The sequence below is a fragment of the Brienomyrus brachyistius genome, chromosome 9 (genome assembly GCF_023856365.1).
Source record: "Brienomyrus brachyistius isolate T26 chromosome 9, BBRACH_0.4, whole genome shotgun sequence".
NCBI lineage: Eukaryota > Metazoa > Chordata > Actinopteri > Osteoglossiformes > Mormyridae > Brienomyrus > Brienomyrus brachyistius.
The window spans coordinates 21,875,106-21,888,296 of record NC_064541.1 but is presented as its reverse complement, the minus strand read 5'-3'; the positions used below and the strand labels follow the sequence as shown (position 1 = coordinate 21,888,296).

Sequence of the window (13,191 nt, the reverse complement as noted above, 5' to 3'; positions counted from 1 at the left end):
GCAGAAGTCTTGTAGTCTTATATCCCAGGCAGAGTGAGGCTGCAGTATCAGTCCATCACAGGTAACACTCACACACACTAATGGTGTAACTTATGGTTTAGGTCAGGGCTGGTAGGGGGTTAAGGTTGTCATTGTTGGGATTACGGTTTTTCCCATAGAACTAAACGGAGAGTCCCAACAAAGAAGACAAACACATGCGTGTGTGTGTGTGTGTGTGTGTGTGTAATATGTAATAGAAACCTGTTGTTTTGACATTGTGTGGACTGTTTTTCAGGTCTCCACAAAGATTTGTGAATGCAATCAAAAAAGTGAAAATGCCACAAGCCTCATATTTTGTTTGGTTACTTATGGTTAAGGTTAGAGCTGCGCAGGAGTTAAGGTCGTCATGTTGGGATTAGAGTTTTCCCCAAAGAAATGAATGGAGAGTCCTCACAAATATTATAATTACAAACCTCTGTGTGTGTGTGTTACCGGTGATGGACTGAGACCCCAGCCCAGTGCCATGTTCTGTTGGTATATGCTATGCTTGAAACAAGTTTAATGCGATGAAGTAAATGATTTTAGGTGATATTTATCACGACAGTATATCTGTTGTAAATGTTTTACTGCAAAGACAACTTGAGAAATAAAACAATTATTACTTAACTATATTTGTGCTCAGACGGTGATTTGTTATATTATGTTTTTGTTTGTCGTTATTCTTGTCATTATTTTACTTTGAAAGATATTCAGCAGGGCTAACCCATTCCATGAGGTAAGTAGGGGTGTGGTGTCACTACGGCGCAAAAATAAATGTACACTAATTTGTTTAAATTGTTTGTTATTATTCATTTTCATTAAAACCATTAAAATCAACCCCCCCCCCCCCCCCCGTAAAGCATTGCCCCCCTTTCCATACATTTTATAGTAACGCTTTTGGAGATAAATATTACATTACTTTCTTAGCAAAAGTGATGTGAAATGGTACCAACTTCCAGAAGGAACACATCAAGATATGATTTTTTGCAACTTAAAATTTGTAAAGTTATTAAGGGAATGGTTAGACAAATCCAAAGGCAACATGGTTTAGTTCAGGGGTCACCAACATGGTGCTCGCGGGCACCAGGATGCCCCCAAGGACCACGTGAGTCGCCCACGGACCTGTTCTAAAAATAGCACAACTCACCAGTGAGCAGCATCTGAAATTTTATTTTATCCTGTTGCTATTCTTCTTTAATCACATTTGCATTTATATAGTCGGCCTATAATTAATTTTTATTAATAATATATAACTAAAGGTAAACTGAGCAAATTTGTTATTTAAGAAGAGGGTATCAAACTGGTAGCCCTTCGTATGGTTCAGTATCCGTGAAATAACTCTCAGTTTCAAAAAGGTTGGTGACCCTTGGTTTAGTTACTCAAGTAACAGGGATTGTTGGGCAGCTGTAATTAGTACTCCAAATCACAAGGTCGCGATATTGAGTTTTACCGAAAGACAAACCCAAATTCCGCCTTCTCATCATGGAGTTCTATGACCTTACCGTAGATACTATGGTAAATGCGCCATTATGTACACATTTCTATTTTTATTAGATATATATAAATATAACTGCTGCCATTCTCATTCTTCAACTTATGTGATATGTCTGTTAAAGTGGTGTAATTGTTTTTTGAAACTACATTATGTGTTATAATTTATAACTATACAAGTAACAGTCGTACATAATTGTATTGGTCTACAAAAACAGAGCATATAAAAACCTGCAAAATATCTTCGTATCATTTTCTTAGGGTTAAGTTAAAGTTCAGTTTTACTAGTGTGGATTCTTTACTTGTAGTACACTAACAATTCTCGTCCAATGTGTGCGTCGAATGGCGTTTATATTCCCTGTAATACGACCAGTGGCTACCATCCAATGTGTGTGTGGTGAGTCTGAAGCACGTCCGGCCTTGCACCGACTGAAACTCGCTGGACCAGGCTGAGAAACAGCGAGGGAGATTCTCAGTGAGAAAGACTGGCTGTAGGGAAGAGCTGACGGAGGACGAATTACAGAGCCGGCTTTAGGTAAAAACCAAGGAGGCGCACAGTGCGAAAGCGAGACACCAGTGTACGACCAGAAGGCAGAAATAGAGGCAGTGAGAGATGGCGGAGGCGAGCGAGGTTTTGATGTCGGTCCTGTCCACGATTCGGGTTCCCAGGCCCGGGGATCGCGTCCACAAAGACGAGTGCGCCTTGTCTTTCGCTACTCCGGTGAGCTCATCCCACCTGCCGATCTGTCTCCGTAGTTTCTCTGTGCTTCCTCGTCTGGTTCCGTCCGTCCATACATTCTGTCATTCTCTCCCCTTGCGCCTCTTTCATTCTTTTCTCCTTCTCTACTTTTTAATTTCCCTTTCGGTTCATTTGTACCGATCGCCAACTTACTAATCACTTTGTTTGTGACTAAAGTCTCCGGCACCCATTCGGGATCTTCTTTTGGGCCTTTTATGGATGGTTTGTTATTCTCATTATTATCTTGTTTTGCCATCTTTGTTGTCTGTCGGTGCACCTGCAGATTGGCCAACATCGTAATCACTTCATTTTTATTTTTGCCCGTCTTAGGAAAGCGAGGGGGGGCTCTACGTGTGCATGAACACCTTCCTGGGATTTGGATCCCAGTACGTGGATAGACACTACAAAAAGACCGGCCAGAGAGCCTACCTGCACATCAGCCGCACCCGAAAGACACAGGTAAGTCTTGCCGCTCCGCGTGCAGTGGGGTATCTTAAGACCTGCGTGTGGTTGCTTTCGGTACAGAAATTGCATGTGGCTTCAAATAAGAAATACGATTTCTCAGTGTTTGAGTTTGCCGATCAATACATCCCACCTTCCTCGTAATTTTATTGTTTGCGAATGGGCATTGATTTTGATCTATTGAAGTTGCAATGATTGTGTTACTCAGAAGGAGGATGACAATGGCTCTGGGTCCGGAGACCCCCCTAAGAAGAAGCCCACTCGACTGGCTATCGGTAAGACTGGAAGTGAATTGTTTGTACTCTGTGCTTTTACCTCGTAAGGCTTACAATTTCATACACTGCTCCAGTTGAAGGCCTGTCAGTTACCCAGTGGGACAGTACCTTACTGATCTCTCTCTCTCTCTCTCTCAGGAATTGAAGGCGGTTTCGACGTGGAGCAGGAGCATTATGAAGAGGAGGTGAAGGTTGTCATCCTCCCGGACCGGCTGGAAGTGACATCAGAGGACCTGGCGACCATGCCCGATGTAGTGAGAGAGCGGGTGAGGCTCCGTCAGGTCCCCTCTAGGGGGGAATATCGCCGGCCATTCTCTGCAGCTCCGAGGTAGATCCACTGATGGTGCTTAATGCCTGTCTCTCCCCTCCCCCAGGTGTCCCTGTCTATGGCTGGCTTGATGGCTGCCGACTCGGTGTCCCACACTCTGCAGGTGCAGCAGTGGGATGGCGAGGTCCGTCAGGAGTCCAAACACGCTGCAGAACTGAAACAGCTAGACAATGGGATCAAAATCCCTCCCAGGTGAGCCACTGTCTCTGTCCATCGTGGGGACCCTGCCTCTCCATAGGTAACAGCATAAATGTGCATGTCTGCCTTACCTCTACAGTCCGCAATTATTAATCTATTTATGTACTATAGTTCTTGCTTGATTTTAATGTACCATGGTAAACTGTGATCGCTGTGTAAAGTGTAGATGGGGACGTGTGTGTCGTCACCGTGCCCAGGGCATTGTGGGCACTGTAGTACTGTCGCCTGACACAACCAGGGTCGTGGTTTAGATTTCCACTCCAGCTCTGCATGTGCAGTTTGAAGGGGCTGCACAGCCCAGTATCCAAACTGCTAAAGATAAGTTAAGAGATATTGTGTTGGGAATTTGGAACAAGTATGCAAAGCAATCAGTAGCTAGTATTCTCTCTTTTATTTTAATTAGTGTGATTGGTACTAGCATATAGCTGATACTGTTTATGGAAGGAAATACAGCGGGTGTTACCTACATTTTAGACATAATTATGCTGCTGTTTTGCTGTGGCTCACTGGATAGCATTGTGGCCTCCTGCCTCCAGGGATTTGGGTTCGATTCCCAGTCCAGCTGTGTATTTGGGATTTGCATGTTACCTTTGCTTTAATGTGGATCTCCTCCGGGTACTACCACAGATTTCTTACGCAGTCCAAAAACATGTGCTTGCGTGCATCAGCCTCTCCTTAAGTGCCTGTTGTGTGTGTGTGTGTGTGTGTGTGTGCGCGCCCTGTGATGGCCTGGCATTGCATTTTGGGTGCACCCTGCCCTGCGCCTGCAGCCTCCTAGTATAGGCTAGAAGCAGAACTCCGTTTGCTTTTTAATCTACCAGCTTTATTCAAGGGCATAAAAAGCACATCTGGAGTTTGTAATGTCATGTGATGAACAGAGTAATGCATCGTGGGTACAGCTGAGTCCAGAATAGCAGAACCAGGTTCAGTCCAAATCTACGGAATTGCTAGCATGGCACCCTAATTCTAAATGTAATTTGATGATTTGGCATGGAGCCTCCTTCTGTTTCTTTGTCAGGGTTATTTATGATTTTTTTTTTTTTTTTTTGGCTCGACATCCGTTCCCTGACATATGATTGACAGTAGGGCAGGCCTTCTGTGCTCTTCCGCCTCTGATTGGCTGGCTCCTGTCACATGCCCTCTGTCTCCTCCTCAGTGGTTGGAAGTGCGAGGTTTGCGAACTACAGGAGAACCTGTGGATGAACCTGACGGACGGGAAGGTGCTGTGCGGCCGGCGGTACTTCGATGGCTCCGGGGGCAACAACCACGCCCTGCTACACTACCAGCAGATGGGCTACCCGCTGGCAGTAAAGCTGGGCACCATCACCCCGGATGGGGCGGGTGAGGGCAATCGGGGCCGTTAGCCAGGATTGGCATCGTAGCGTTGGCATGGGGGAGAGTCAGATGAAGCACTGATGTCACGACGTTTCCATGGTGCTGATTCTCATACCATAATAAGTGGCTGAAACGTGCATTCATCATGGCACTGAGCTGAAAACAAGCCAGCTTCATATTTATTCCTGTTATTACAAATGTCCTTTAAAATAACTGCCAGGTGACCATTTGTATCTGAGTGTAATTCGGTATTCATGCCAGCTTTTCACTGTGCATTATGCCTCCGTGGATAGACCTCAGTGATTTGTCTCTGAGATGAAGACAGCGGTTACTGTCTTGTCATGTGAAAAATGGCATCTTTTGTATTGGCTTTTAGTTGGGCGTCGTACACATTCAGTCAGGCTGTTGGGCAGAAAAACAAGCTGTAATGTAATAATCCTGTTCTGTAGATAATGTGGCAGTAAATCTGATAATTGATAACTTTGTAGTGTTGATATTGTTATGGTGTGTATATCCAGGATGTAATGCTGACACTCTTGCTTCTGCGCGTCCCCCTTGCCCCTCTTGTCACATGACTTTTCTCCCACTGTGTAAACACATGCTGGATCAGATGAGTCACCTGTCAGGTTCATATGTTGGGAATATTTGAGTTCTGGCAGCAAACCAACGTTTGGCAGGCTTTGGCTGGCTTACAGCACTCTGGGGCAGTATTGGATTCCTCCTGCGATTAGGGGCTGCTGTTTGTTGTGGGTAATAGCCGTCAGCCATGGTGTCCATTCCTCCACAGATGTGTACTCCTATGATGAGGATGACATGGTGCTGGACTCCAAGCTTCCAGAGCACCTTGCCCACTTCGGGATCGACATGATGACCATGGAAAAGGTGTGGGGGCCGTACCCAAAAGATTGACTGCATTGCAGTTAAGCTGTGATTCGCTGTAAAGAAATCGTCACGTGGTCCTCAGGGTCATGTGACCAGACCCTGACTCTGTGTTCCTTGGGTCTTGGGGGTAGTGACAGTCTCTCCTCACTCGTGCAGACGGAGCGCACGATGACGGAGCTGGAGATCGCGGTGAACCAGCGTGTGGGGGAGTGGGAGGTGATTCAGGAGTCAGGGGCCACACTTCGGCCTCTGTCGGGCCCCGGCCTCACAGGCATGAAGAACTTGGGAAACAGCTGCTACCTCAACTCCGTCATGCAAGTGCTCTTCACTGTCCCGGATTTCCAACGCAAGTCAGTACCCCGTCAGTCCCAGCCTCCTCGCACTGCCCCCTTGTGGTCGGAGGCCGCCTCTGCACTTCCTGGCGAGCTCACATTGTCCCTCTAATCGCCACCCTGCGAGATGATCCTGATCTGTCTCTGGGTCTCAGGTACGTCTCCAACATTGAGAAGATCTTTGAGGATGCGCCATCTGACCCCACCCAGGACTTCAAAACACAAGTGTGAGTGACTCCGGTCGAATCCATGTGCTTCTTACTGCCTCCGGCTCGGGCCAGAGATGGTGACTTGAGTTTGTGACTCATTAAGAAGTCTTGAAATTTCTACACATGCGAGGCATTGAGTATACAAACCGTAAAGGTATGAAACGCCTCAGGATGTGTGGCTTTGCACCGAGCATTGGAGCTGGAGCGAAGAAGTGACCTCAGGCGGTGTCAACAATCTCTAACATGCTTTTTCTATTTTACCACTAGTTCAAATTGCGAACCCGATCTGAGAAATCGCGGGTTATTCTGAGTGTTATTCTACATTAGAAGGCACCTCTTAGAAACAGGCATTGCTTAACCTGTGTCGTAAATTTATATATAGCCTACACTTTAATTTTACCGTGGAGTTTGTGGTGTTACTTCCATGATCATTTATTTACTTATTTATAAACACACGATCTGAGAGGCAAATCAATTTTATCCATTGTATTCATGTGTCAAAATCAAAATCGCGATTTACTTTAACATGCATTTATTTTAGCGGCACGACAAACGGGGTCTTGGTTATACTCATTCATTAACCAATCACATCATTTTAATATAGTTGAGCGTGGAGTCTGGCATGGTTTGGTCTGGCTGCCTCGTACACAGGAAGCTTTTTGTTAATCATATAGGGAAAGGTTTCAATCATGTGTGTGTGTGTGTGTGTGTGTGTGGTCCAAGTATGCATTAGATTTTAGGGACATTTGGCTCCCGCAATGTTATAAAAACCAGTTATTTTGATGCTGTGGTCCCCACAAGGGGAAATTTCAATTTCATAAAAATTTGTGACTGCGATCAAAAACTAAAAATGCCATAAGTCTTTTATTGTGTTTGGTTACATATGGTTAAGGTTAGGGCTGGGTAGAGGTTAAGGTCGTCATTTTGGGATTAGTTTTCCCCATAGAAATGAATGGAGAGCCCTCACAAAGATATAATTACAAACCTGTGTGTGTGTACATAGTTGATTGTTGTTGCCAAGTTTGGACCCTCTTTCAGCTTATGTTTGTAACTGTTCACACTAATTAAAGTTTACATGTTCTGCTCAAGGAGTGTCTTCATCATAATGTTATTTTTGAGAAAATATTCATTTTGGAAATCTACATTAGCAGTTTTTGTACTGTTCAAGTGGTGATTCCCATTAGTCACATCAGTTACTAATGGAAAAACAAATGATCGGTTACATTTTTGATAAATAATTATATCAAATTTAAACCACAATGGAGACTTGAGACTTGACGCGGACTCTAGTTTTGTGACTCGTGAACATCTCTGGCTCGGGTCCCTCTGTTCCCTGCATACTGGGTTGTGTTCTGTCCTGTTATCCATCCATCCATTTTCCAAACCGCTTATCCTACTGGGTCGCGGGGGGTCCGGAGCCTATCCCGGAAGCAATGGGCACGAAGCAGGGAACAACCCAGGATGGTGGGCCAGCCCATCGCAGGGCACACTCACACACCATTCACTCACACATGCACACCTATGGGCAATTTAGTAACTCTAGTTAGCCTCAGCATGTTTTTGGACTGTGGGGGGAAACCGGAGTACCCGGAGGAAACCCCACGACGACATGGGGAGAACATGCAAACTCCACACACATGTGACCCAGGCGGAGATTTGAACCTGGGTCCCAGAGGTGTGAGGCAACAGCGCTAACCACTGCGCCATCATGCCGCCCCCCTGTCCTGTTATTGTGCATGAAAATGCTTTCACTGTATTGAGTCGGAGGCTGTCTTCAGCAGGATCTGACAAATGTATTATTGAGGTTTGGACTGCAGGGGTCCTGGTCTTGCACCTCTCACTTATCCAGATATGCATTCATGTGTCTGCAGGGCCAAACTGGGCTATGGTTTGTTGTCAGGAGAATACTCCAAGCCTGCACCTGACCCTGGAGATGACCCCAGCTTGACTCCTGAACCCAGAGTATGATCCAGGAATTCTTTTGCTAAATTACTGAACCTGTTGCGTGTTTTTTTCTGATCATTCAATCAGACATTTTAATTAATTGATTAATTTAATGATCCTGTTGCTTCCAGGGAGACCAAGTTGGTATAGCGCCACGCATGTTCAAAGCTCTGATTGGGCGCGGACACCCCGAGTTCTCCACCAATCGGCAGCAAGATGCCCAGGAGTACCTACTGCACTTCATTAACATGGTGGAGGTAGCTGTCGATTTGCTGTCCTGTCCTTCGTCACCCGTCTGCTTGGGGCCCGTAGACTCGTAGATTCCAGCGGTTTCCCGCCCTAATTGTCGCTCCCCTCTCAGAGGAACTGCCGTTCGGGGGAGAACCCGTCGGAGGCCTTCCGCTTCCTGGTAGAAGAGCGTATCGTGTGCCAGCAGTCGCTCAAGGCCAAGTACACGCAGAGGGTGGATTACATCGTGCAGGTGCCGGTGCCCATGGACCAGGCCACCAACACTGGTGAGGATGCTGAAGAGCTGGGAAGGGAGCCCCAGAGCTCATCTCCAATGCCTAAGCTAATTGTAATCTGTTGTAGTTAAGTTTCGGTCATGATCCTGTGCATGACTGCACCCCCTATCTGTTGAGCAGAGGAACTGCAAGAGGCAGAGCGCCGGCGTGAGGAGGCTGAGGCGGCCGGTGCTCCTCCACCCCCCATGCCCCGAGCCTGCATCCCTTTCTCCGCCTGTCTGGCAGCCCTGAGTGAACCTGAGACCTTGACTGACTTCTGGAGCTCTGCGGTCCAGGCCAAGACCACCGCCAGCAAGTACGGCTCGCCGACACACGGTGCTCCGGGAAGCCGGCGCTACTGGGTCTTCCTGGTCAACGGCCTCTGTAGCAGTAAACACATGCAACCAGAAATTGGGGCTGCGGTGATACCGGCCGTCAGAGGAGTGACCAGTGTGTACCCCCCTCCCTGTAGGACCACCCGCTTTGCCTCCTTTCCCGACCATCTGGTGATTCAGATCAAGAAGTTCACTTTCGGCCTGGATTGGGTTCCTAAGAAACTGGGTAAGCTGGGCCGCGGCACATTCCGGTTACCCCCAGCCTCCGCATGCCCGGGTTAGCATGTGTGTCATGCAGATATAATATCAAACACTTCTTGCCATCTGTAATAAAGTATCGTGTGCTTGTATATTGTGTCCTTAATTGCAGTCTTCTGGGGACATTTGCCAATTTTGACACCAAAATTATGTCTTTGTTGGATAGTTATACTAGTTGAAAGCTACATGTCTTCTGAATTTATATAATGTTTATAGTTATTTGAGATTAACAAGCAAAAACCATTACAAGGTGTTAAAAGCCTGCTTAAAGCTTATCGAGATTCGACGTTTCCAGTGACTTTTTGTAATGGGAGTTTTTATTTAAAACCATTAAATATCATTTAGAACTGTATTGAATATCATGCCTGTATCAAAGATCACAGATGCCAGTGGGGATGTGTGCTTTTCTATGGGTTAAAGTGTTGCTGGTTTTAGGGCATGCAGTTGAATTTGGGTCCTTGGGTTGTGGCAGCAGTAGCCAGCTATCCGTACCTCCCTGTCCTTCCAGATGTGAGCATCGACATGCCCGACACGCTGGACCTGAGTGCCCTCCGTGGGACCGGCCAGCAGCCGGGCGAGGAGCTGCTCCCGGAGGTGGCTCCGCCCCCTCTCGTGACCCCTGACGTGGAGGTCAAAGGTATCCTGGGTTCCCACGGCAACGAGGAAGACGACTCACTCTACTCCCCACTGCTGTGTCAGTCTGTCTGTCTTTTCCCCCTCTCTCCCCGGCCCTGCCCCTCTCCGACCCCACCTCTGTGTCGGCTCCGCCTTCCCCCTTTTTTGTTTGTTCTCCCATCGCCGTTTTCCTTGCTTGCCGTCGTCCAGTGGTTGGGATGTTTTGTCTGCAGAGGCTGTACGGGCTCCCTCTGTGTCACGGTTCTGTCATGTTTTAGGAGTTAAAGGCTTACTGGGTCTTCTCAAGTGGGTCTGTAAAGTTCTGCTGTGTTCCTACTTGTGTGTTAAAATTCGTACAAAGTAGAGCATTGAAAGTGTGAAGTAATGAGCTGTTATACTGTGCTGACCTCCAGGTGGCGCTAACAATCTAATTTGAATTCTGCACACCTGCAGAACTGAGGTTCAGCGACTCTTAGTGTAGCATCCGGACCACGAGTCTGTGGGTTTGTGGTGTTTAGTCTTGCTGTCAGTTCTTCTCCGTTGTCCCGGGCCTAGTCTGGTTCGTTCTTCATGCCTTGCTGTACAATTACAGCCCCAGTCCTGGACGACTCCACAGTCTCGCAGCTCTGTGAGATGGGCTTCCCGTTAGAGGCGTGCAGAAAGGCCGTTTACTACACTGGGAATACCGGGATCGATGCTGCAATGAACTGGGTCATGGGCCACATGGATGATGCAGGTTTGTTGGGTACCTGTGGAGACTATTAATATAATGCAGTTACTGTGCTGTTTAAATTGACACAGACCCTCTTTGGTTCCTAACTGCCTGTAGACTTCTCCGCGCCCCTGGTACTACCAAGCTGTAGCTCGACCCCTGGGACCACACCCACGGAAACAGTATCTGAGGAGCACCTAGCAACCATCGTTTCCATGGGTTTCAGCCGAGATCAGGCCACTCGTGCACTGCGAGCCACGGTCAGTTGCAGTGTGCAACTGTAATTCTTTTCGTCTAGGCCCTAATGTCTATGGGCAAAAGAGGTCACTGCACCATTGTACTGTGTTTAAAACTTTCAAAAACATTTAATACTGTTCTGCCACACAGGGGCGCTCATGCACCTCAGGGAGTAAAGGATCTTTTGGCAATGGCCCAAATCTCCAGATAAACCCACTTGCAGTCAGGAAGTTGAGGGCCCTTCAAGACATAATTCTGAGGGTGTTGAGTTTTGTTGACAAATAAGCTGAAGTTGGTTTGATTATTTAACAACACAATGCTTAATAATAAGTTACCGAAAAAAGTATAATTTAATATTGCTGCCAGCTAAATAGCATTATGTCTGAAATGGGCTATTGTGATTCTCACAGTAGTGTTTCTGACTTTCTGAAAGTGTCCCTCCTCCTTTTCCACGCTTCTCCCGCATTTCGGCGACATATCCCTCAGAGCAACGTTCTGGAGAGGGCTGTCGACTGGATCTTCTCCCACCTGGACGACCTGGAGTCCATGGAGGTGTCCGAAGGGGGGCGTTCAGCGGGCGAGAGCGAAGGCAACAGGGAGCCCCCCCCGGGACCCCGCGTGCGGGATGGCCCTGGAAGTGAGTGAGGCGCTCCTCAGTGCCGGGCTGGGGGGGGACATGCCTGTGCTTAATGAGCTCTCTCCCCCCCCCTCCAGAGTACGAGCTGTTCGCCTTCATCAGTCACATGGGCACAAGCACAATGTGTGGACACTACGTCTGCCACATCAAGAAAGACCAGCAGTAAGTCCTGCCTCTCTTGTAGATAGCTTCCTGGTTGCACTACTGTCGTTGCAGCTTGAGATGCTTATAAAATGCATCTCATAATGGCCAACTGACATGATTCAGTCACATGGTTCATGCACTGACAGAGCTGGTGCCAGAGTTTCGGTCAGGCTTTTCTCGTGTGCAGGCCTTGTGGTTATCTGTTTATATTTGTTTACAGGGTGCGGTGTGGTATAATGACTTCCTGCCTCTGTCACTTCCCACAGGTGGGTCATCTTTAATGATCAGAAAGTGTGTGCCTCTGAGAAGCCCCCTAAGGACCTCGGCTACCTCTACTTCTACAGGAGAGTGGTTGAGTGATAGGCGCATACGGTGTGGGGGAGGGGAGGGGGGATGGGTCATTCACACGCCATGGGACACCCATGCAAATGCTTCTGTATTGACACAAATGGGCAGATTGGGGGGGGGGGGGTCTGCACACAGACACACATATATCCCAAAGTGAGTGACCCATGCATTGTTTTCGAGAGGAGCTTCAGTGTTCTCCACCAATGAGAAGCACTCGGTTCACACTGCCCTTTGATTGGACGTGACTTCCCGCCCCCTTTGCCCCCATTGGCTCGTGGCTTCTGTGACGTTACAGCTTCCTCCGCCCAAGCAGCTTCCTGCCCTTCCCTTGGTTTACAAACGTTTTAACCAGGCGCAGACAGAATAAGCCTGACAACGTCAAACAAAAGAAGGCTGAATATTTAAAATGGGGAATGATGAGATGGAACCAAACTGGCTGTTCTTCTGCTGTGGAGGTGTGAGGGTGAATCGATTTAATGGGGTGAGATTTTGTGAAAATAAAGTATCTTCTGCTATGATGATAAATAAAGCTGCGTGTTTCTGCCTGTGATATGGTTGTGCTTTTGGTAAACTGGGTATTTCTGCTTCAACCTGATAAAATAAACTCTGTCTATCCATCTGTCTTCCAAACCAGTTCATCCCATGTGTAATTGCATAGGATGCAGCACATGGCGAAGGCCCGGGGCGACTGGCAGGGATGCCTGTCCATCACAGGGACGCATGCTCTATGCTCAGTACACAGATGTCAGGTCGCAGAGATGAATCTTGGCACAGCCGCACTTTTGAAGGCACCTGTAGATGGTGGAGCATCCATCCAGGCTGTGGCACCATCTACTGTTTGGGGGGCAGGCAGTACAGTCGCTCTAGGGCAGTGTTTCCTGATCCATGGTTTTTCTCCCTCCCAGTGCCTGATTGGGAGCAAAAACTAAGAACTGTTTAGTAGAGAGCAGTGATGAAGCAAAAACAGACTGTTGGGCCCCCCGAGGACCGGACTGGGAAACCCTGCACTAGAGCTTATACTAAAGCACCTTGCTCTACCTGTCATGTGACATTAGGGTTACATACGTGCCCATTGGAGAAACTGGCTGTTTGCTTTTTTGGTGTAAGAGGTGGTATGACACCCCTGGAATGTGTGTGTGTGTGTGTCTAAGTATTGTCCAACCTGGGTACATATGCTGCTTTGGATGGA

The 13,191-nt window shown here is 47.5% G+C and overlaps 1 protein-coding gene across 2 annotated transcripts; it reads left to right on the top strand.

The window, feature by feature from the left end:
* Positions 1-1,759: 1,759 nt before the first annotated feature.
* usp5 (ubiquitin specific peptidase 5 (isopeptidase T)) lies at positions 1,760-12,552 on the top strand. 2 transcript variants are annotated; one of them, XM_049025012.1, is made up of 20 exons: positions 1,760-2,230; positions 2,579-2,707; positions 2,919-2,985; positions 3,124-3,251; positions 3,360-3,505; positions 4,668-4,852; positions 5,634-5,728; positions 5,885-6,078; positions 6,216-6,287; positions 8,141-8,231; positions 8,345-8,470; positions 8,575-8,728; positions 8,858-9,032; positions 9,189-9,277; positions 9,818-10,003; positions 10,517-10,660; positions 10,754-10,896; positions 11,360-11,510; positions 11,588-11,672; positions 11,921-12,552. In XM_049025012.1, exons 1-20 carry the CDS (start codon positions 2,123-2,125, stop codon positions 12,012-12,014), a joined length of 2,562 nt encoding a protein of 853 aa, XP_048880969.1. In that variant the 5' UTR covers positions 1,760-2,122; the 3' UTR covers positions 12,015-12,552. The 2 variants fall into 2 exon arrangements, with proteins under 2 accessions (XP_048880969.1, XP_048880970.1); XM_049025013.1 differs by having other exon boundaries at positions 1,766-2,230; positions 9,818-9,946.
* Positions 12,553-13,191: the final 639 nt, after the last annotated feature.

Bases quoted from the DNA above. Each gene is read 5' to 3' on its own strand.
- usp5 (XM_049025012.1), top strand. From the start codon at position 2,123: ATGGCGGAGGCGAGCGAGGTTTTGATGTCGGTCCTGTCCACGATTCGG. The intron at 2,986-3,123 runs GTAAGACTGGAA...TCTCTCTCTCAG, and splicing joins GCCCACTCGACTGGCTATCG to GAATTGAAGGCGGTTTCGAC. The intron at 10,004-10,516 runs GTCAGTCTGTCT...GTACAATTACAG, and splicing joins ACTCTACTCCCCACTGCTGT to CCCCAGTCCTGGACGACTCC.